Source organism: Lemur catta, chromosome 1, assembly GCF_020740605.2.
Source record: "Lemur catta isolate mLemCat1 chromosome 1, mLemCat1.pri, whole genome shotgun sequence".
Taxonomy (NCBI): Eukaryota; Metazoa; Chordata; class Mammalia; order Primates; family Lemuridae; genus Lemur; species Lemur catta.
The window spans coordinates 116,961,799-116,984,472 of NC_059128.1; the positions used below are offsets into that span (position 1 = coordinate 116,961,799).

Genomic DNA, 22,674 nt, shown 5'->3' on the forward strand with positions numbered 1-22,674 from the left:
TACAAATGCTTAGAGCTGCACCTAGTCCCATAGCCCACACTACATAGCGCTCACTATTCTGTTCTTGTTATTGTCTTAGAAGAGGTCCAGGATCCTGGCCCTACAGGGCTCTAGCTTTGTCCTCCCTCCCTGCCTGGTGGGAGCATCATTTCTGGTTTCTGCAGAATCAAGGCCTTCTCACCGCTCTCTGTCACAGATGACAGTGAGCTGGACCATGTCACCGTGTCCCTGATGAAAGGTTATCGCTTCAGTGGGGAAACTGGAAAGGTCGGGTTGGGGGGGGCATGGCTGCCTCCCCTCTGCTGGGGGAGATAAGGAGGTCACTCGGCTTCCTTCAGGCAGGGTGGGGGGAGCCACAATGTATAAAGGGGGAGGCCGGGAGGCAGCAGAGACACTGACCCATTGTCGTGTGCGAGGTGACCCTGTCCAGCATGGCCAAATGCACACTGCCTCTGCTGTTGGTGGTGTGGGTGCTGGCTGGGGAGCTCTGGCTGGGGGCCCAGGCCCGGGCAGCACCCTACGGAGTGAAGCTTTGCGGTCGTGAATTCATCCGAGCAGTCATCTTCACCTGCGGGGGCTCCCGGTGGAGACGATCGGACATCCTGGCCCACGACGCTATGGGTAAGGCTGCTGAGCTGGTGTTGTGGGAGGGAACAGATCGCTGGAAGGGACCAAGGACCCAAGGACAAAAATGAGAAGAGCAGCTGGAGGAGTGAGGTCTCTGCCCTACCACATCCAGCAGGTGACACCTGCCCAGCCTTAAAGCCACGCTGAGGGCTCAGGAGTTAGCAGGACTGCAGAGCTGGGATGGGAGTGGGGAAAGAGCCATCCACAGGGGCTAGAAGTCAGAGAGCAGTGTACTGTTTCCCGAGCACCTACGACGTGCTAAGCCCTGTGCTATGCAAAGCTGCTGCTTGCCCAGCTCCAAGGAGGGCACGCTTCACAAGGACTGGTGTGCTTTCCAGCTCTTTCCAGCAGGTAATGTGAGGGGTTTGGTGCATACACAGCCTGGATTTTGCCACCTAGCAGGTGACCCCTGCCCAGTAAGTTGCTTCGCCTCTCTGACCATCTTTATTTTTGAACAGGAAGCACAGTCCCGGAATCTTGCCTGTGTTAAGTGGTATCATTAAGTCAAAACAGCTAAGGGCACAGTCTAAGCAGGGCAGGGGGCTCAGTCCAGGCTCAAAGGGGAGGGCTGGGGGGACAGGAGACCTAGTTGAGGGGCAGGGGACCTGGCCAAAGAACAGATGTTCATGACAAGGAGACTGAGGAGGAGGAAGATGGGTGGACATGAGGGTGGACCCAGAAGACACCCTGCCTGTGTTCAAATAGAAGCTCTATAATTAATAGCTGTGTATTCTTGTGCAAGTTCTCTACCGACTCATGCCTCAGTGGTCTCTGCTGGAAAATGAGTGTGATAATAACAGGACCCACTTCATGTGGTTGTCATTGAGCTGAATAAAGAAGTTAATCTGCTAAAGCACATAAAATAGTGTCTGGCACACAGTAAGTGCTCGATAAAGGATCAGTGCTATTTTGCATGCTTATAATGAGCCAGACATTGTTCTAAGTTTTTTATGAGTATTAACTCCTCTATTCCTTATAAAACTTGAGAAGGTAGGGGTTATTATTTTCCAAACTTTGCAGACAAGGAAACTGAGGCTCAGAGAGGTAAATTCAGTTGCTCATAATTATAGTTTGGAGAGACTAGATTTGTACTCAGCCCATCTCCCAAATACAGGCTCTTAACCACCAGGTCCTCAATAAATGAAGAGTAAGGGAAAATAAATGACAAGAGAGGAAAGTCAAGGTCAGTAAGGTTGAGTCATCTGCCCATTAAAGCTGGTGATAGAGCCAAAATTTTAATCCAGATTGAGTGAAATCAAAAACTTTGGACCACGAGGCTGTATCACAAAACAGAGGAGTAGCAGGGCCAGCCAGGAGCCAGGACACTGGGTGTGGCAGAATCTGAGCCCTCAGTACTAACTCTGTTCTTTTTTTTACAGGGGATGCCTTCCCAGGTGCAAATGCCAACACGGACAGCCTAGCAGGCGAGCTGGATGAGACTGTGGGCTCTAGCGAGTGGGTGGCCCTGACCAAGTCTCCCCAGGCCTTTTACGGGGGCCGACCCAGCTGGCAGGAAACTCCAGGGGCTCTTCGGGGCAGCCGAGATGTCCTGGCTGGCCTTTCCAGCAACTGCTGCAAGTGGGGGTGCAGCAAGAGTGAAATCAGCAGCCTCTGCTAGTTCCTGGGCTGGACAACTGTGCCCACCAGGACCAATGTCTCAGACCTGCCATCCACTCAGCTGATGTCTGGGTGGGCCCCTGTCTTCCAGCCCTCACACATTCATTCATCTGCAAGTCACAGAGGCCAGGCGCTGTGGGCTTGGTCACAGTCCCCCCACCAGCTTCCAATGCTGACTTTCGACCAGCCTCTCCTGACCCTGTGTCCTGAGCAAGCTGTGTCCCCTACCTGGCCAAACCCGAAGTCCCTGGCCCTGACTCCTGACCTCTCCCCAGCCCAAACCATGTCTCTGCCTGGCCTCCCCAGTCCCCTGTTACATCTGTGTCCCTACCCAAATGGGCCACATTGAGACCCCTGCCTACCTACGCAGCCCAAAGTATGACCTTGTCCCTGGGCAGCCCAAATTAACGCCCCTGTCTCAGTCCATCCTTTGCTCACTTCCTTTTCCCAGCCTCCCAGCCTGGTTTCCTCCAATCTCCCCCGCCAGAGCTCTAAGGCTGTGACCCAAGGGTGGTGGCAGGTCCTCTAGCTTCCTTTGATCATCTGGGATGGGAGGCGCGGTGGGCGCGTGAGAACCTCCCCCAACCCCTGTAATAAAGTTCCAAAGGACTTGGCAGAGTGCGAGTGTGTGTCGTTGTTGGAGGGGTTGGGGGTGGGACAGGATTCAGGGGAGCTCGGCGTCGCCCTCGGAGCCACCCTGGCCCCCACCCCGCCACATGCCCCAAGCCGCCTCCTCACTCCCCTTCCCCAGCCCCGCCGGCTACGCCGCCCCCGGGGACTTTCCGTCTCGGGGGAAGGGGCGGGGACCGGCGCGCAAGGTGCGGAGGCGGCCTGCAGGGGTGGCTCGGCTTCCCGTTGTCGCCGCCCCCGGCGCGGGACCCAGAGGAGGAGCCGTGCGGAGCCGCGCGGCCGCGCACAGAGCCGGCAGGGCGGGGCGGGACCGGCGGGTGCGGGGGGCGCCATGAGGGGGGCCCGCATCGCCCCCTTCTGGCCGCGGCCACTGCCCAGGCTGCGGCTGCTGCTGCTGTCGCCTCTGTTGTTCGCGCTGTTCCACTGGACACGTCCCCAGGGTGAGTTCTGGAGGGAGATCGTGCCGGGCACTCTGCCGCTGAGCTCACCCCCAAGGCGCAGATCCTCCAGGGTGAACCCCAGGTTTGCGGAGCGCACGGCAGGGGGGTGGCCAGAGCCATTCTGTGCCTCCCGGGGCAGGGACCCGGGCGACGAAAGGAGTTGGCATGTGGCTGGTAGCGGGGTGGGAAACAGCGCTAGGGTGGAGGGATGGGCGCTCTTGGGTGGTTAACAGGATGTGGCTGGCGGAGGGAAGGGAGGAGTTTTGCCCAAAGCCTGGGTAGGTGTGCCCAGAGCCCCCTTCCTGCCGCGCATTTGCGTAAGGGACCCCGGAATGCCCTCCGCAGTTGTCAGAAGTGCTGGCAAATTCAGGTTCTGGGGTGTGCAGGCGGCGTGGGGGGATTGAACCCCCTTCCCTGAGCCCCTCTGCCTCCCCCTCCAGGCAACCCCGGGCCACTGCAATGCTATGGAGTTGGACCCTTGGGCAACTTGAACTGCTCGTGGGAGCCTCTTGGGGACCTGGGAGCCCCCTCCACGCTGCACCTCCAGAGCCAGAAGTAGTGAGTACAGTGACATGAATTGGGGAAACCGAGGCCTTGGAGGTGGCCGCTCAGGTCCCAGACTGCTCTGGTTGAAAAGATCCACTCTCAAGCTCTTTAATTCTAGGTTCCTTCATTTCCATGTTGTGGGATCCTGAGTTAGTCACTTTCCCTCTCTGAGCCTCTGTTTCGTCCCCTAATAAAATGGCAATAATAGGTCGGATGGGGTGGCTCACGTCTGTAATCCGAGCACTTTGGGAGGCTGAGGAGGGAGGATCACTTGAGTCCAGGAGTTCGAAGTTGCAGTGAGCTATGATGACACTGCTGCACTCTAGCCTGAGCAACAGAGCAAGACTCTGTCTCAAAAAAAAGTCTCAAAATGGCAATAATAATGGAATCTGCCTCCCAGGGTTGACTCTGAGGATTCAAAGAGTTAGGAGCTTGGCAAAGATAAAATGCTTAATAAGGTGAGGCTTTTTTAAAAAAAATTGCTGTGTGACCTTAGGCAAGTAGCTTAACCTCTCTGAGCATATGAAAAGCTCATTCAATCTGGTTCTGGGGCTGCTGTAGTGCAAAAGATAGACTGAAAGCCTGGCCTTCGCCCAAGGGAGAGACCTATGTTCCTTTATAATGAATCATACCTGAAAACTCATAATTTCAAATTACACTGAGAGAAGACAGTAAAAAGCTCAACAAAAGATAGGAACGTGGCATAGGCATGCTGTTTTTTTTTTTCCTTATTGGTGGTTAAAACACACATAAAATTTATGATCTTAACCATTTTTAAGTCTAAGTTCAGTGGCATTAAGTACATTCACGTGGTGCCGTCATCACTACCATCCATCTCCAGAAGGGGGCTGAGTTTTAATTGGTGCAGGGTGGGAGAGTCAGAGAGGGTTCCCCCTCCTTCTTTTTATTAGTGAAGTAAAACTCACATAACATAAAATTAACCACTTAAAGTATACAATTCTAGGGCCGGGCTGGTGGCTGCACCTGTAATCCCAACACTTTGGGAGGCTGAGGCCAGAGGATCACTTGAGCTCAGGAGTTCACGACCAGGCTGAGCAAGAGCGAGACCCCTGTCTCTACTAAAAATAGAAAAAATTAGCCGGGCATGGTGGCCTGCACCTGTAGTCCCAGCTACTTGGGAGGCTGAGGCAGGAGGATCGCTCAGCCCAGGAGTTTGAGGTTGCAGTGAGCTATGATGATAGCACTGCACTCTACCGAGGGCAACAGAGCAAGACTCTGTTTCAAAATAAAATAAAGTATACAATTCAGTGTTATTTAGCACATTTGCAGTGTTGTGCAACCATCCCCTCTATCTGGTTCCAAAACATTGTCATCATCCCAAAAGAAAACCTCTACCAATTAGCAGCCATGCCCCATTCCCTCCCCTCCCCCACCCCCTGGTAACCACTGATCTATTTTCTGTCTCTATAGATTTCCCTATTCTGGACATTTTGTATAAATGAAATCACACAATGCGTGGCCTTTTGGGTCTGGCTTCTTTCACTGAGCATAGTGTTCTCAGGGTTCATCCACGTCATAGCTTGGATCAGAACTTCATTCCATTTTACTATTAATAGTGTTCTATCATATGTATATACCATGATTTGTTGATCCATTCATTCATCTGTTGATGGATATCGGGTTATTTCCACCTTTTGGCTCTAGTGAACAGTGCTGCTATGAACATGGGTGTGCAAGTTTTTTGTTCAAGTCCCTCTTTCAGTTCCTTGGGGTATATATCCAAAAGTGGAACTGCTGGGTCATATGGTAATTCTATGTTTAACCTTCTTTTTTCATTGTCAATTGATAATTGCATACATGTATAGGGTACAAAGTGATGTTATAATTTACGAATACAATGTAGAATAATTAAATCAAGCTAGTTAACATCCCATCAGGTCAAATACTTTACACTTTTTGTGGTGAGGACATTTGAAATGTACTTTCTTAGCAATTTTGAAATGTACAATACTCTATTATTAACTATATTCACCACACTGTGTAGAACTCAAAAAAGAAAAACCACATTCTTCTATCTAACTGAGGGTTTATACCCTTTGATCATCATCTTCCCCAAACTCTCTGCTTCTATGAGTTGAGATGTTTTAGATTCCACATATTCGTAAGAACATACGGTATCTGTCTTTCTGTACCTGACTTATTTCATTTTGCATAATGTTCTCCAATTCCATCCATGTTGTCACAAATGACAGGGTTTCCTTTCTGTTTCAGGCTGAATAGTATTCCATTGTGTGTATATACCACTTTTATTTTTGTTGTGTTTTTAAGAGACAGGGTCTGCTTGGGCTGGAGTGCAGTGGTGCTGTTATCACAGATCTGCAACCTTGAACTTCTGGGCTCCAGCCATCCTCTCGCCTCAGCCTCCTGAGTAGCTGGGACTTACAGTCAGACACCACCCTGCCCAGCTAATTTTTCTATTTTTTTATAGAGATGGGGGGGGTCTCCACATGTTGCCCAGGCTGGTCTTGAACTCCTGGCCTCAAGCGATCCTCCCAACTCGGCCTCCCAAAGTGCTAGGATTACAGGTGTGAGCCATGGCGACTGGCACCAAATTTTTTTTATCCATCCATCTCTTGAAGGAATTTAGGTAGATTTCATAACCTGGCTGTTGTGAATAGTGCTTAGATAAACTTCGGAGTGCAGACTTCTCTTCCACAAACTGATTTAAAATCTTTTGGATAAATACCCAGAAATGGGATTGCTGGATCATATGGTAGTTCTATTTTTAGTTTTTTGAGGAAACTTCCCACTGTTTTCCATAATGGCTGTACTAATTTACATTCCCATCAACAGTGTACAAGGGTTCCCTTTTCTCCACATCCCTTGCCAACACTACACTTGCCTTTTGTCTTTTTGGTAAAAGTCATTCTATTACAACAGATGTGAGACCATAGCTCATTTTGACTTTAATTTGCATTTCCACAGTGGCTACACCATTTTACATCCCACCAACAATTTCTCCACATCCTCACCAACACTTGGTCTTTTGGTTTGTTTGTTTGTTTAATTTTTTTTTTTTTTTGGAGCCAGGGTCTTGCTCTGTCACCCAAGCTAGAGTTCAGTGCTATGATCATAGCTCACTGCAGCCTTGAACTCCTGGGCTGAAGCGATCCTCTTGCCTCAGCCTCCCAACATCTGGCTAATTTTTCTTATTTTTTGTAGAGACAGGGTCTCATTATGTTGCTCAGGCTGGTCTTCAACTCATGGCCTCAAGTGATCCTCCTGCCTCAGCCACCCAGAGTACTAGGATTACAGGAATGAGACACTGCGCTGGGCCGTTTAAAAAAAAAAAAATGACCAGGCGCGGTGGCTCATGCCTGTAATCCTAACCCTCTGGGAGGCCGAGGCGGGTGGATCGCTCGAGGTCAGGAATTCGAGACCAGCCTGAACGAGACCTCGTCTCTACTAAAAATAGAAATAAATTATCTGGACAACTAAAAATATAGATATAGAAAAAATCAGCCGGACATGGTGGCGCATGCCTGTAGTCCCAGCTACTCGGGAGGCTGAGGCAGGAGGATCGCTTAAGCCCAGGAGTTTGAGGTTGCTGTGAGCTAGGCTGACGCCACGGCACTCACTCTAGCCGGGGCAAGAAAGTGAGACTCTGTCTCAAAAAAAAAAAATTAAAAAATAGAGAAATAGAGACAGGGTCTCCCTATGTCGCCTAGTCTGGTCTTGAACTTCCTGGGCTCAAGTGATCCTCCTGCCTCGGCCTCCCGAAGTGCTGTGATTACAGGCGTGAGCCACCATGCCCAGCCCAGGCCTTTATTCAAATGTCTCTTCAATGAAGAGAACTTTTCTGACACCATCCCTAAAATAGCACCATCCCTCCCCACCCCCTTCATCACATCCCCCTCTTATGCCACCTGACCTGGCCTCAAGGATATATTTATGTGTTTGCCACCTGTCTCCCCCACTGGAACACCACCTCCAGAGGGTGAGTTCTTGTCTGTTTTGGTCCTACTGCAACCCCCAACTTCTAGAACAGGGCCTCATGCCATATATATATTAGCTGACTGAATAGTTGCATAGATGTTACTGTGCCTGTATATATAGTAGGTGTTCAGTAAACATAATAACTGATGCTCACATAACATGTGTGCACCTGATATTGTTCTAAACACATTCCATTTATTTTTTATTTTTTTTGCTTTGTAACCAGTATATTAAGGAGACATTCATACATTTCAAGAACTGCTTATATTCTGATACCCAGATTTAAGCATGTGAACACATCTATGAGACTTTTAAACATACAATTAAAGCTATTCATCATTTGCTATACTACCAACATTAAATTACAGTTACTTTGGAGCATAAGTCAAATGGTTTAAAGTAAGCCTGTAACATACCTAAGGAAGACCTTCCTATATTATGCATGCAAATTACTTCTCCATGTAAAGGTCTCTTCACTTCTAAATTATCCATTTCTGGAAGTTACTATGCAGGGGCTTATCATGGTCCAAAGAGAAGAAGGAAAAAATAACCAGGACTGGTCAAGTTACATATCTATGGATATATCATATATGGATGGCACAGAGGGAATGCAATTCTAGAAGTGTAAGCCCTCAAGAAGCAGCATATTGTGATAAACCCCTTCTTTTGAAAGGCATCTTTTCTATCACTGATACCACAGGCTAAATTATATAGTATGCCATCTTCAAGTAACAGTTGAGGCAAAATAAATGCAGAGGCATCACAATGAATCCCACCTAATACAAATTAACTACACGGACCAACATGTCTCTACAAATTTAAGTTTTCTTTTTCTGATTGCCAGTTAAATACAGAGTTTTAATTTCATAGCTTAACAATGAAGGGTCATACATGAAGCCAATACATACACCTAGCATTTCAGTCTAAGCTTGTCCACATACATAGCTCAAATCAATTACAAGGTTTAGCCTAACAAACGCTAAGGGAACTTTTTTTTAAAAGTAATTTTTACAGGTATTAAATTTCACCTTGCACACTGAAGTCATCATACATACAGGGCAAAGTCAGATCTTTTATATTTGCATTTATTCATTTAACTTTTAAAACACTACTATAGTTGAATATTAAAAGAAAAACAATAGCAAGTAGTGAGCATATTACGATTATAGTCCTTCACTCATTCACTACTGCACATGAAATGCCAGCAGCGAAGTATCATTGACTGGCCTCATTAAGAGGTTTGACACTGAACACCACCTCTGGGATGATGTTCATCATCCTCATATGCATCTCCATTGTAATGGCGCCGTCTTTCTTGATTTGGATCAAAGTCCACCAGTTCTACTTGATCCATTTCATCAGTCTCTTCTACTTCCTTCCTCTCGGGTAAGAGTTTCTCCAGCAAAGACAGTTTATCAGGAGAAAGAAAGCCGTTTTCAGGGAAATTTACCTTAAATTCAATGATTAGGCGACCCTTTTCATATGGTCTACGATAAATTGGCATGCCTTCATTTAGCACACACTTGATATCTCCATGCTTGACAATTTGACCTGGATGAGAGGTGATGACTATGGTTCGGTTGTCAAGAGTAGATATTGGCTTTTGGAAGCCACATAATGCTTCAACCAGCTGTATGTCCATACACATGAAAAGGTCTTCTCCTCGTCGAGTAAAAACAGCATGGTCCTTCTGATCTAACACAATGGTAATATCTCCTGGCTCTAGTCCTGGTTCTTGGTCTCCTTCACCATGGAATGTTATCTTCTGGCCATCTTTTATACCTTTGTCAATATGAACTTCTAGAATCTTCTTTTCTCGAACTATCTTCCTTCCATTGCAGCTTTTACATCTATCTTTAGGACTGATCTGTTCTCCATGGCCCTGGCACTCCATGCACACAGACTGAATTTGCTGGACCATTCCAGGGCCTATCTGATGAATTCTTATTTGCATTCCAGTACCTCGGCAATTGGGGCAGCACTCTACTGCTCCTTTCTTACCACCTTGGCCTTCACATTTGTCACAAATCACATTCTTTTGCAGAGCCAGTTTTCTTGTTGCACCATTATATAAATCTTCTAAGGTTACTGACAGCTGATGTACAACATTTTTACCTCTCCTTTCTCTTTGCATCCTTCCTCCTCCTCCAAAAAACATATCAAAGATGTCCATGGGGGAGCCAAAACCGCCACCAGCTCCACCCTCTTTAATTGCCTGTTCTCCTCCTTTGTCATATAGTTCCCTTTTCTTTGCATCAGAGAGTACTTCGTAAGCTTGAGAAATCTGCTTAAACTTCTCTCCTTCATTTGGATTTTTATCAGGGTGGTACTTCAATGCCAGTTTCCTATAAGCCTTTTTCAACTCTTCATGAGTGGCATTGGGTTTGACCCCCAAAACATCATAGTAAGTGATTTCTTTCACCATTTTCTACAGCCGGTGAGTGGGCTGAGGCCGATGTGGAGGAGCGGGAAGGAGCGCGTAGCTGTGCGCAGCTTGGGCAGCCGCTGCTCCTCCGCCTCTCACCGAGCGTTCTGGAAAGTTCCCCACATTCCATTTATTATCTAATATTTCCCCTCCCCTATTCAGCCCTTTCAGCAGGTACTTTTATTGCCCTCATTTTGTAGATGAGAAATTGAAGCACAGAGAAGTTAAGTCACTTGCTCAAGGTCACACAGCTCTGAAGCAACAGAGCTGGGATTTGAACCCAAGCAGAGCAGGCTACAGCCACTCTGTCAGTACGAGGGGTTGTCATCCTATAGCTCTGGGCCCGGCTCAGTGTACACCTGTCTCATCCCCACCTCTCTCTTTGCAGCCATTCCAACAAAACTCAGACTGTGGCAGTGCCTGCTGGACAGAGCTGGGTGGCTATTCCTCGGGAACAGCTCACCATCTTTGACAAACTCCTTGTCTGGGGCACCAAGGCAGGCCAGCCTCTTTGGCCTCCTGTCTTCGTGAACCTGGAAACCCGAAGTAATATGGAGGGAAGGTGGGGCGCTATGTATGGGGTGGGTGCTCCTGGGGGGTCTGGCTCACTGCACCCTGGTCTTCCCTTCCCCAGTGAAGCCAAACGCCCCCCAGCTGGGCCCAGATGTGGACTTTTCAGAGGATAACCCCCTGGAGACCACTGTCCAGTGGGCCCCACCCATGTGGCCATCTCATAAAGTCCTGATCTGCCAATTCTACTACCGAAGATGCCAGGAGGTGACCTGGACCCCGGTGAGTGTCAGGGACCCTCTTCCCTTAACCCTGCTTGGGACATCATCCTCAAATCAGAGACCAGCCCAGGGCTCGTTCCAAGCCTGTCCCTGGAGTCTGTCTGCATGGTGCCTATTGTTAAAATTTTCCTCCCCAAATTATCTATTAGCTGGGCGTGGTGGCTCATGTCTGTAATCCGAGCTACTTGGGGGGCTGAGGCAGGAGGATCACTTGAGCCCAGAAGTTTGAGCCTGCAGTGAGCTATGATGACACCACTGCACTCCAGCCTGGGCAGCACAGCAAGACCCTGTCTCTAAAACAAAAACAAAAACAAAAACAAGTCTCCATTTTATAGTTGGGAAAGCTCAACCTCAGAGAAGTTGAGCAACCTTCCCAAGGATACACAGCAGGAAAATGGAAGACAAATCCAGAACCAGGGGACCCCAGAAGGAGTCCAACACTTAAGGGCACAACAGGAAGTTGCACATATCATTTCCTCTCGTATTATACTTCATTAGCCAAGAGCCTAGTCACATGGTCTCACCTGACCACAAGGAAACACTGGGAAACGTAGTCTTCATTCTTGCCAGCCATCTTCCCAACTAAGGTGTCCAGGTTTTATTAACAAAGGAAGAAGAAGAGAATAGATATTGAGGGTAACCACCTGCCTTGCTTGCAGCTTTTGCAAAACATCACCCTAAAAAACAGAGTTACTGTCATTGTGATTGTTCATGCAATTCAGAGCAATGCTGAGATGCAGACTTTGGAATCTCACTAGTGGGGTATGAATCTCAGTCCCAGCACTTCCAGCTCTGTGACCTTGAGCAAGTCACCTCCCCTCTCTGGGCCTCAGTTTACTCAACTGTAAAACGGAGATACTAATAGAACTTACCACCTCCTGCTCTATCTGGTACATAGAGTGACCAATTTGTCCCTGATTGCCTGAGACTGTGCCAATTCTAAGACTGAAAGGTCCGTGTTCTGGAACTGCTTACCCTCAGTCCTAGGGAAGCCCTGAGTGACAATTGATCACTCTGCTGATACATGAGTTCAAGTGCCCTCAACTCAGGCCCTGACCCCATCACTTTCCCCTGTCCCTCCGCCAGCTGGAATCAGAACTGAAGACCATCCCCCTGGCCCCCATTGAGGTCCAGGATTTGGAGCTAGCCACTGCCTACGAGGTGTATGGCCGCTGTCGAATGGAGAACGAAGAGGATTTGTGGGGCGAGTGGAGCCCCGTTCTGTCCTTCCAGACACCGCCCTCTGGTGAGCATAGCTGAGCTTGTGCCCAACTTTGCCCCACCCTTCCGGGAAGTCTGGCCAATCACATCCCTCTCCTTCCCCCTCCCTTCTTCTTCCTTGCCAGCTCCGAAAGATGTGTGGGTGTCTGGGAACCTGTGCGGGACACGTGGCGTACAGGAACCCTTGCTTCTTTGGAAGGTGAGCCGTGGGGACCAGCTATGGTTTCTCTGCATGTGTCAGGAAACCCTAAATAACAATGGCATCAACAAGACAACTGTGTTGCCCTCTTGAGGTTGCTTTAGATTCGAGGAGGGGCTGCTCAGAGAGGTCCTAGCAGAGTGTTCGGCATGGAGCAAGTCTCCAGTGATGTCAGCTACTTCTTTTTTTTTTAAATTTTTAATTATTCTGGGTATATAATAGTTGTATATCTTCAATGTTAGCTACTTCTGAGAAATCAGAGACATGAGGATGGGTGTACTATTCCAGAGGGTGGGGCAAAAGATACAAAAGTCTGGATGCAAGATTGGAGCTGAGCTCCCCCAAATATAACACAGTGTGCTAAGAGCTTTTTTTTTTTTTTTTGGAGACAGAGTCTCACTCTGTTGCCTGGGCTAGAGTGAGTGCCGTGGCGTCAGCCTAGCTCACAGCAACCTCAAACTCCTGGGCTTAAGCGATCCTACTGCCTCAGCCTCCCGAGTAAGCTGGGACTACAGGCATGTGCCACTATGCCCGGCTAATTTTTTCTATATATATTTTTAGTTGGCCAGATAATTTTTATTTCTATTTTTAGTAGAGACGGGGTCTCACTCAGGCTGGTCTCGAACTCCTGACCTGGAGCGATCCACCCGCCTTGGCCTTCCAGAATGCTAGGATTACAGGCGTGAGCCACCACGCCCGGCCTTGTGCTAAGAGCTTGAATGCTAGTATCAAAAGGGCAGATGAGGTTGCAGTAAGTCCTCATGGATTCCAATCTGTTGAGTAACTACTATGTGCCAGGCATGGCTGCACTCGGGCTCTCAGTAAATACGGTAAGGAACAAAATGATAGGGCCTGTACCTTCTTGGGCCACACAATCTAATATCATTAGTTTTGATCATGCATAACACTTACAGGTCCTAGTCTCCATACTTACTTATATTAACTAACTTTACAGATGAGAAAAAGGAGACTTAGATAGGTTATCCCAAACCACACAGCTGGTAAGTGGCAGAGCTGAGATTCACTGCTTTTTTCAAACAAAAAATTTATTTTTTTAGAGTCAGAGTCTCAGTCTGTCACCCCAGCTAGAGTGCAGTGGCGTGATCGTAGCTCACTGCTACCTGGAACTCCTGGGCTCAAGCAATCTTCCTGCCTCAGCCTCCTGAGTAGCTATGACTACATGTGCGTGCCACCTCACCTGGCTAATTTTTTTTATTTTTTGTAGAGATGTGGTCTCACTATGTTGCCCAGGCTGGTCTCAAACTCCTGGCCTCAAGCAATCCTTCTCCCTCTTCCCCACAAAGTGCTGGGATTACAGGTGTGAGTCAGCATACCCAGCCATTCATTGGCTTTTAAACAGTAATTCTCAGCCCTGATGCCTCCACCTTATAACACATACTTTGTAACACCCCTTTATTACACTGAAATGCAACACATAGATAATATAACCAAGGTACACATATGTTTGAAAAAAAAGAGCATGTTCTAATTGTAACATTAAGTGGAAAATAAACATTACTACATAATGACAAAAAATTCAGTTCACCAGGATGATACAAATACTAAACCTATATGTACCTAATAGCATAGTTTCACAATACATAAAGCAAACATTTACAGAACTACAGGAGAAATATATGAATCCATAACTATTGTGGGAGATTTTAACACAGCCTTCTCAGTAATTTTATAACAAGCACATGGAAAACAAGTGAAGATCTAGAAGATTTGAACATGTGGTTAACAAATTTAACCTTACATAGGAACCACTAGAACACACATACACACACAGAATATTTACCAAAATCATCCACATGTCAGGCCACAGAGCCAGTTTCTAGGGACTTCAAAGGGGTGAGGTGATGTAAGGGACATTGAAATATTCCATAATCAAACACAGATTGGACTGGGAATTGATAACAAAACTGCCTAGAAAGTCCTCATATGTTCAGGATATTTGAAAATCCGGTGAGTATTAAAACCAGGTTCCAAAAAGTATTTGTATTTATACATAAAAAGGAGCCTGGCTCTGGAATAAGTTAAGATGATTAGATAGGTTTTTCATCTACACAACGAGTTTCCAGTAATGATGACATTGAAAAGTCACAAAGGATATAGAACAATTTCTTGTTTCTGGGGCAGGGTAGCATCCCTGGCTCCTACTCTTCAAATACCAATCATTGAGGCCACCAAAAATTCCCACAAATTTTCTCGAAGCCCCTTGGAGGGTACTGGCCTCTTTCACTACACATAACCACTCCTCTGTATAACAAAGGGGATTTTTGAATTCCCTAAGAACTGTACAGGAGGTGGATTAGGAACTCAGGCACACAATTTAAGGGGGTGCCAAAAAACTCACTATTCAAGATAAATAATATTTTAATGCAATATTTTTTAAAAATCAAATCAGCAAACTAGAGTTCAAGGACCAGATGCCTGTTTTTGTAAATACAGTTTGACTGGAACCCAGGCTGATCAGTGAACTTGCAGGAGAGAGTATTTATAATTAAAGTATCATTAATTCACACTAGAATTAGGCTGAGATGAATGAGACAGGTTCACACAGTGCAGAATTGGATCCTGTATTTAAAATTTTGATATTTTTGGTTCATGCCTGTAATCCTAGCACTTTGGGAGGGAGGTGGGAGAATCACTTGAAGCCAGGAGCTTGAGAACAGTCTGGGCAACACAGCGAGACCCCATCTCTACAAAAAAATTAAAAGATTAGCCAGGCATGGTGGTGTGTGCCTGTAGTCCAAGCTACCCTGGAGGCTGAGGCAGGAGGATAAGTTGAGCCCAGGAGTTTGAAGTTGCTGTGAGCTATGATGATGCCACTGCACTCTGGCTGGGGTGACAGAGAGAGACCCTGTTTCAAAACAAAATTTTGCTATTTGGTTTGTCATGGATGTTTGCATTCACTCTGATTTCTTTAATTACTGCATTAAAATATTAATTATCTCAGTGACTGGGTTTTTAGTATCCCCCTCTTTTGAATTTTGCACCCAAGGTGTGTCTCCCCCCTCACCCTAGTCCTGGCCCTGGAACCCTATCTGAATCCCATCTCCACTACGAAGCTCTTCTGAGACTCAGTTTTGTCATCTGTGCAATGGAGCCAGCAAAAAGACTCCACTGACTGTTTTATCAGGTGACCTTGCTGAGACACATGGTATGTGCTTGACAAACGGAAGATATTAACCCCTTCTTCCCATCATCCCTCAGGCCCCAGGGCCCTGTGTGCAGGTGAGCTACAGAGTCTGGTTTGGGGCTAAAGAGCAGGAGGTGAGTCCAAAAGATGTCATCCCCTGCTGCAACCTCTCCATCCCCACCTGGGCAGAGTGGGCCAGGGTGTCTGCCATCAACGCTGCAAGCTGGGACCCTCTCACCAACCTTTCTTTGGTCTGTTTGGGTAAGAGACTGTGAATTTCCTCACCCCAGTGCCCTGGAAGGGCAGGAAGCAACCTCCCAAGTGGGCACTTAGGTATCCTCCTCTTTATCCTCCAGCTCCGGGCTCTGGCCCCCGTGGTGTGGAGGTCAGCGGCATTGCTGGGGGCACAGAGATGCTGGTGACCTGGCAACAGGGGACTGGGGAGCCACAGGAGCACGTGGTAGACTGGGCTTGTGACAGGGACCCCCTGGAGGAATTCAACTGGATCCGGCTTCCCCCTGGGAACCTCAGTGCCGTGTTACCAGGTGAGCCCCGGGGATACCTGGGTTCCCATCCCAGTTGTTAAAGGAGAGCAGACTGATGGGTGAACTTGCAGAGAGAGTTTTATAATAAAAGTATCATTAATTCACACAAGAAATATTAGCTGACCACCTACTATATGCCAGGCCCTGTGTTAGACACTGGCCCTGTGTTAGACACTGGCACACAATAACAGCAGGTGACGGCACGAACCATGAGCACCAAATTATTCAAATAGCCTAAAAAGTAGGTTTCTATTACTGTCATGCTCAATTGACAGATGAAGAAACAGGCCCAGAGTGGTTCAGCAACTTGCCCAAGACCACACAGCAAGTAGGTGGAAAAGCCAGGATTTGAACCCCATAGTCATTCCTGAGACAGGAATGTGTGCTACAGGGACAGTGAGGAGGCTAGTGTGGCTGGGGCAGTGTTTGAGGGAGAGAGGGGGAGGAGGTGAAGGCAGGGAGGGGACAGGGCAAGCTGTGCAGGGCCTTGAGGGCCACAGGGAAGATTTTGACTTTTAATCTGAGTGAGGTGGGAGCCATGGAGGGTTCTTGAGCAGAGGAGAGGCAGAGCTAACTCATGTGTTCACAGGCACCCTCTGGCTGCTATGGGGGGAGTAGACTGTGGAGGCAGGGCAAAAGTGGCCGCCAGGGGACCCAGGAGGAGGAACCTGCTGTGGTCCACGAGCAAAATAAATGATGAGTCTGGACCAAGGTCAGGGGAGAAGCTGACACGTTCTGGCTGGGGACCCTATGGATATGTTGCATCTGAGATGCTTATCTATGGGCATCCATGCGGTGACATCCCCGGGATTGTTGCATACTTGGGTCTGGGGTTCAGCAAAGAGTTCTGGCCTGGGGCCTGGTACTGGGGAGTCTACCCATGGTATAAAGGACTTGGAAAAGCGGTGAAGGCGTTGGGTGAGAAATTGAAGTCAGAATCTCAAAGCCCGCAAGTATGTAGGAGCAAAAGAAAAGGAACCCCAATTCTGGAAAATTCCCAGTTGGGGAAGGCTATGCAAAAGCAGGGGGTTTAGAGGAGGGACCTCAAGGAAGTCTTACTTACCCGCGGGGGGTGCTGTCCGTTGCCCACTCACATCTCCGTGTTTGACCACCCCAGAGTCCATACTTACTGCATTTCCCGACCCGAGGACTTTTTCTGGTCACTGAGGCACCGCGACTGCTTGAGCAGCAAGTTGGAAGCCCTGGGGAATTAAGTGCCCTGAGGGTTGGTGGATAAATACCCCAGCTCCCTCTGCACCCCGCAACCCCGCACCCTGTCCCGGACCCCAGTGTGGGGTGGCCTGGAGACTTTCAGGTGCGTGCTCTCTGCTGCCCCCAGAGGGCCCCAGCGGGACTGAGCCTCAGTTGTCCGCAGCGGGAACTTAAACCCTGTCTTACTTCCCTACTGCCCTATTGGTGTTTTCTGGGGTTATCTCCCAGATAAAGGACTTACACTCAAATCCTTATCTCAGGGTGTCCTTCTGGGGACGGACCCAATTGAAGACTCCTACCCAGTAGACAATGAGTGGGGGGAGGGAAGCCACCTCTAACTGGTCTTTGTGTCTCTGCCACCCAGGGGATTTCGAAGCAGGGGTCCCCTATCGAATCACGGTGACCGCAGTTTCTGCATGGGGCTTGGCCCCTGCGCCCCCAGTCTGGGGGTTCAGAGAGGAACTAGGTAACAGGTGTGGCTGGAGGGTGGGGGCGGCCCTGGGCCCCAGGCAGACTTTGACTCAATCAATGGCTTTCTCTGCAGCGCCCCTAGCGGGGCCAGCGCTTTGGCGACTCCAAGATGCGCCCCCAGGGACCCCTGCCATAGCGTGGGGAGAGGTCCCAAGGCACCAACTCCGGGGCCACCTCACCCACTATACCTTGTGTGCACAGAGTGGAACCAGGCCCGCCGTCTGCATGAATGGTGAGCTTCCCGGCCGGGGCCTGGGTCCTCCCAGCTGCTACCCCTTGTCCCCACCTGGGCCCCTTTGGCGCCCTCCCCGTCCCTGGGACCACACATGACATCATCAGTTCCCTCTAGGCTATCAATGTAATGGACTCTCATCTGGCCATTAAAAATAAAGATTCCGATCTATATTTATTGACATCGAAAGATGCCTGTCCTATTTTATTAAATAAAAAAGATAAAAGGATCACAAAATCCGTGGCGTGGTTCCCTTGTGGTAAAACAGACGCCGTAATTGAGCAAAACAAAGGCACAAATACGAAAGAAAGTTTCCCTCCATGTCAACAGGGGTTGTAGGATTCCATGTCATTTTTCTTTTTCATATCCTTGGATATAGGCCAAATTTTTGTTCGGAGCACAAATTCCTTTTTAAAAATATATCTTTTATTACTCTTTTGTTGCCTGATGACAAAAATTATCTGTGCTTGTTACAAAAACTCATTAAATAAACATGTCACCGAGGTCAGCAGTCTCATCGATACTGACAATGCAGCTTCCAGAATTTTCCATGCATGTATTTTCCTTTTGTTTTTTTTAGATAGTCTCACTCTGTCACACAGGCTGGAGTGCAGTGACATCATCATAGCTCACTGCAACCTCCAACTCCTGGGCTTAAGAGATCCTCCTGCCTCAGCCTCCCGAGTAGCCAGGACTACAGGTGCCACCACCACGCCTGGCTAAATTTTCTATTTTTTGTGGAGATGGGGTCTTGCAATTTTGCCCAGATTGGTCTTGAACTCTTGGCCTCAAGCAATCCTTCTGTCTTGGCCTCCCAAAGAGGTGGTATTATAGGCATGAGCGACCAAGCCTGGCCAAGGACTATTTTTAACATAATTACCTTGCCATTATTCCACCCTACAAAATTATATATATAATACATTAAAATATTTTTAAAACTAGACCATGCTATTGGCTATAGTTTGACCCATAAATCTTACAGCTGGTGTTTTACAACTTGCTTTTCTTCACCTGATCATTTATTTGACTTATACACCTTTCTACATCTGTATATCTTGATATGTGTTCTTTTATAATCCTAAAACCAAAAAGTAACTTCCTCTTTTGGTTAAAAAACAAATAAAGAGGCCAGGTGTAGTGGCTTATGCCTGAAATCCTAGCACTCTGAGAAGCCAAGGCAGGAGGATCCCTTGAGGCCAAGAGTTCAAGACCAGCCTGGGCAACATAACAAGACCCCATATCTACAAAAAATTAGTCAGGCGTGGTGACACATGTCTGTAGTCCCAGCTACTCAGGAGACTGAGGGAGGAGGATCGCTTGAGCTCAGGAGTTGGAGGCTGCAGTGAGCTATGACAACACCACTGCACTCCAGCCTGGGCCACAGAGTGAGACCCTGTCTCAAAAAAAAAATTTAATTCATTAAAAAAATAAATAAAGAATAAGACCTAGTGTCTGTTAGATCAGTAGGATGACTATAGTTTACAATAATCTACTGTATATTTCAAAATGACTAGAAGAGAATAATTCAAATGTTTCCAGTATAAAAAAAGATAAATATTTAAGGTGATAGATAACCCAATTATACTGATTTGATCTTTAAAAATTATATGAATGTATTAAATTATCACATGTACCCCCAAAATATGTACATCTATTATGTATCAACAAAAAAAATTTTTAACAAATAAAGGACAAAGGACTGGAATAAAAAAGGAAATAAAAATAATTCTGAGAGGTCTGACCATCTTCCCCATGATTGGGATGACCCTCCCTTCACCAGTTCAGTGGAGGTAAGATGTTCATTCATTCTTTTATTCATTCAAACACATATCACTTTTTTTTTTTTTTTTTTTTGAGACAGAGTGTCGCTTTGTTGCCCGGGCTAGAGTGAGTGCCGTGGCGTCAGCCTAGCTCACAGCAACCTCAAACTCCTGGGCTTAAGCGATCCTCCTGCCTCAGCCTCCCGAGTAGCTGGGACTACAGGCATGCGCCACCATGCCCAGCTAATTTTTTCTATATATATTTTTAGTTGGCCAGATAATTTCTTTGTATTTTCAGTAGAGACGGGGTCTTGCTCTTGATCAGGCTGGTCTTGAACTCGAGCGATCCACCTGCCTCCGCCTCCCAGAGTGCTAGGATTATAGGCGTGAGCCACCGCGCCCGGCCAAACACATATCACTTTTGAGTGCTTACTGGGTACCAGGCACCGATGCAGGTGTGGGGAATATGGCCCCTGTGGAACTGATTTTCTGATGGGGGACCCACAGGCATAGACAAACTAAATAATATCTAAGTAGTTTTTTAGCTGGTGCTAAGTGCTGAGTAGAGAATGAAGCAGGGAAGGTGGGTGATGGAGGGGGTGCAACTTTAAACAGGGGAGGGTGGTCAGGGAAGGCCTCACTGAGGAGGTGATATTTGAGCAAAGACCTAAAAGAGACAGGGAGGGAGCCATGTGGATTATCTAGGGGACAGTGTTGCAGACAGTGGGAAGAGCATGTGCAAAGGCCCTGACGTAGGACTTCACCACCTCCTCTCCTTCTTGGGTTGTGTCTTTCAGTGAGTGGCAGCACCTGGAATGTCACCCTGCCTGACCTTCACTGGGGTCCCTGTGAGCTGTGGGTGATGGCATCCACCATCGCAGGGCAGGGCCCACCTGGTCCCAGCCTCTGGCTTCACCTACCAGGTAGGGAGGGGGTCTGCTCCTCTGGGAATCGGTGGTGTGTGGCATCATTACTATGGCATTAGTGGGTGGACAACCTTTTGACTTGGGGGGAGAATTATTATTATTATTTTAGAGACAGGGTCTTGCTCTGTTGGCTGGGGGCAATAATGATGATGATGTTGATGATTTTGTGGTTTTGATGGGAGGGGAAACTTGGCTTTCAGGAAACCGAAAGTACATGCTCCCTGGGGACAATTATTGACTATGCCTCAGGGGCATTTTGATTCTGCTAAATGGTGCTGTGTATTGTCAGGCAATGTATGTCTCGGACAGTTTCACACCATCCCCGAACTTGAAAGAGCGCGGTTCTATTCACCAGCCTCATCCCGACTCCAAGATTTCCCACCGCAGCCACGCCCATGTATAAGCCCCGCCCATTTATCAGCATCCCTCACCCCAACCCCCTCCCATCCCCTGCCCCTTCTCCCTGGTAGCCACAAGTTCTCTCCTCCCTGCCCCACCAGATAACACGCTGAGATGGAAAGTTCTGCCAGGTGTCCTATTCCTTTGGGGCTTGCTTCTGATGGGCTGTGGCCTCGGCCTAGCCACCCCCGGAAGGTGAGGCCATCACATCTGTGGGTCTCTGCCCAGGTGGGGAGGGCAGCCAGGCATCAGCTGAGCTTCCAGCAGGGTTGACAGGAGGCCTCGGGGCTCTGGAATGTTTATAGACCCTGCAACCTGGGCATGGGTGTCTGGCCACCTGGCTTCCCTGCCTTGACTCTTACCTGCTCGCCAGGTGCCGCCACCTGTGGCACAAGGTGCTGCCCCGCTGGATCTGGGAGAAGGTTCCTGATCCTGCCCACAGCAGTTCTGGCCAGCCACACATGGAGGTGAGCAAAGGAGTGGCTTGCGGGAGCCCTCTGGGGGCTTGGGGGATCCTGGCACTGTGGGCAGTGGGTTATAGGGGGTGGGGTGGGGACAGGGGCAGGATTTTAACCTCATCTCTTCCCAGGAGGTGCCCCAAGCCCAACCCATTGGGGACTTACCCATCCTGGAAATGGAGGAGATGGAGCCACTGCCGGTTTCGGAGCCCCCCCAGGCCTCCGCCCTGCTTGACTCTGGGTATGAGAAACACTTCCTGCCCACGCCAGAGGAACTGGGCCTTCTCGGGCTCCCCAGGCCCCAAGTTCTAGCCTGAACCTTACCTCAGAGGCTGGGAGCTTCGAGCCAGGTGCTCGTGTAGGCTGCACCCCCAGCCCTCTTGACAGATGAAGACACTGAGGCTCAGAGAGGCTGAGTCACTTTCCTGAGGACACCCAGCCTGGAAGATCTGGGATTGAATTCTCCCTACAGAGAAGGGCCTAGCCCTAGTAGGGAAGACATGGATGGATTAAGGAACAAAGGAAATTGAGCAAGAAATTGAGAGTGGCAGCTGCCTCCCAAAATCTGTCCTTCTGCTGTAACAGAACTGCATTTGGAGCCGGGTGCAGTGAAGTGAGCCTGTAGCCCCAGCCACTTGGGAGGCTGAGGTGGGAGGATGGCTTGAGCCCAGGAATTTGAGGTTGCTGTGAGCTATGATGATGCCACAGCACTAGAGCTTCAAACAACAATCAAACAGCAATAGCCAAAAAAAAAAAAACACCCCAAACACTGCATCTGGGTACCATTCCAGCCTCCCTGCAACTAGATGCAGCCATGGGCTGAGTTCTTGACAACAGAACTTGGGCAGAAGTGACATGTGCCAACACCGAGACTGAGTGGACTTTTAAAACACTGGGTGGGAGCTCCTCCACCCTCTCTTCCCTTTCCTATAAGCTGGAACATACATGTGGTTGTGATCTGGCTTTAGCCCTACCCCAGGGGAGGGTGGGGCAAGACACGGAAAGGAACTTGAATCCTTGAATGACCGCGTGGATCAGAGCCATGGGGACAAATAAACTTTTATGCTTTTGTA

At 48.3% G+C, this 22,674-nt stretch overlaps 3 protein-coding genes across 4 annotated transcripts; 2 read left to right on the forward strand and 1 right to left on the reverse strand.

The window, feature by feature from the left end:
• Positions 1–416: 416 nt before the first annotated feature.
• Positions 417–2,266, forward strand: RLN3 (relaxin 3). The gene is made up of 2 exons (XM_045550684.1): positions 417–621; positions 2,007–2,266. Exons 1-2 carry the CDS (start codon positions 432–434, stop codon positions 2,243–2,245), a joined length of 429 nt encoding a protein of 142 aa, XP_045406640.1. The 5' UTR covers positions 417–431; the 3' UTR covers positions 2,246–2,266.
• Positions 2,267–3,190: 924 nt separating this feature from the next.
• IL27RA (interleukin 27 receptor subunit alpha) lies at positions 3,191–22,674 on the forward strand. 2 transcript variants are annotated; one of them, XM_045550689.1, is made up of 14 exons: positions 3,191–3,314; positions 3,755–3,872; positions 10,631–10,788; positions 10,877–11,034; positions 12,120–12,279; positions 12,380–12,453; positions 15,673–15,859; positions 15,955–16,143; positions 17,720–17,821; positions 17,900–18,058; positions 20,616–20,741; positions 21,245–21,338; positions 21,517–21,610; positions 21,733–22,674. In XM_045550689.1, the coding sequence occupies exons 1-14, from the start codon at positions 3,206–3,208 to the stop codon at positions 21,916–21,918; spliced, it is 1,914 nt and encodes a 637-aa protein (XP_045406645.1). In that variant the 5' UTR covers positions 3,191–3,205; the 3' UTR covers positions 21,919–22,674. The 2 variants fall into 2 exon arrangements, with proteins under 2 accessions (XP_045406645.1, XP_045406651.1); XM_045550695.1 differs by lacking the exon at positions 21,245–21,338.
• On the reverse strand, positions 8,629–10,359 carry LOC123637721 (dnaJ homolog subfamily A member 1-like). Its single transcript, XM_045550704.1, has one exon. The coding sequence runs from the start codon at positions 10,240–10,242 to the stop codon at positions 9,049–9,051; it is 1,194 nt and encodes a 397-aa protein (XP_045406660.1). The 5' UTR covers positions 10,243–10,359; the 3' UTR covers positions 8,629–9,048.

Excerpts from the sequence above, each read along its gene's own strand:
- RLN3 (XM_045550684.1), top strand. The coding sequence starts at position 432 with ATGGCCAAATGCACACTGCCTCTGCTGTTGGTGGTGTGGGTGCTGGCT. Across the intron at positions 622-2,006 it reads CCTGGCCCACGACGCTATGG|GGGATGCCTTCCCAGGTGCA; the intron begins GTAAGGCTGCTG and ends TTTTTTTTACAG.
- LOC123637721 (XM_045550704.1), bottom strand. The coding sequence starts at position 10,242 with ATGGTGAAAGAAATCACTTACTATGATGTTTTGGGGGTCAAACCCAAT.
- IL27RA (XM_045550689.1), top strand. The coding sequence starts at position 3,206 with ATGAGGGGGGCCCGCATCGCCCCCTTCTGGCCGCGGCCACTGCCCAGG. Across the intron at positions 12,454-15,672 it reads AACCCTTGCTTCTTTGGAAG|GCCCCAGGGCCCTGTGTGCA; the intron begins GTGAGCCGTGGG and ends ATCATCCCTCAG. Across the intron at positions 18,059-20,615 it reads GCCCGCCGTCTGCATGAATG|TGAGTGGCAGCACCTGGAAT; the intron begins GTGAGCTTCCCG and ends TGTGTCTTTCAG.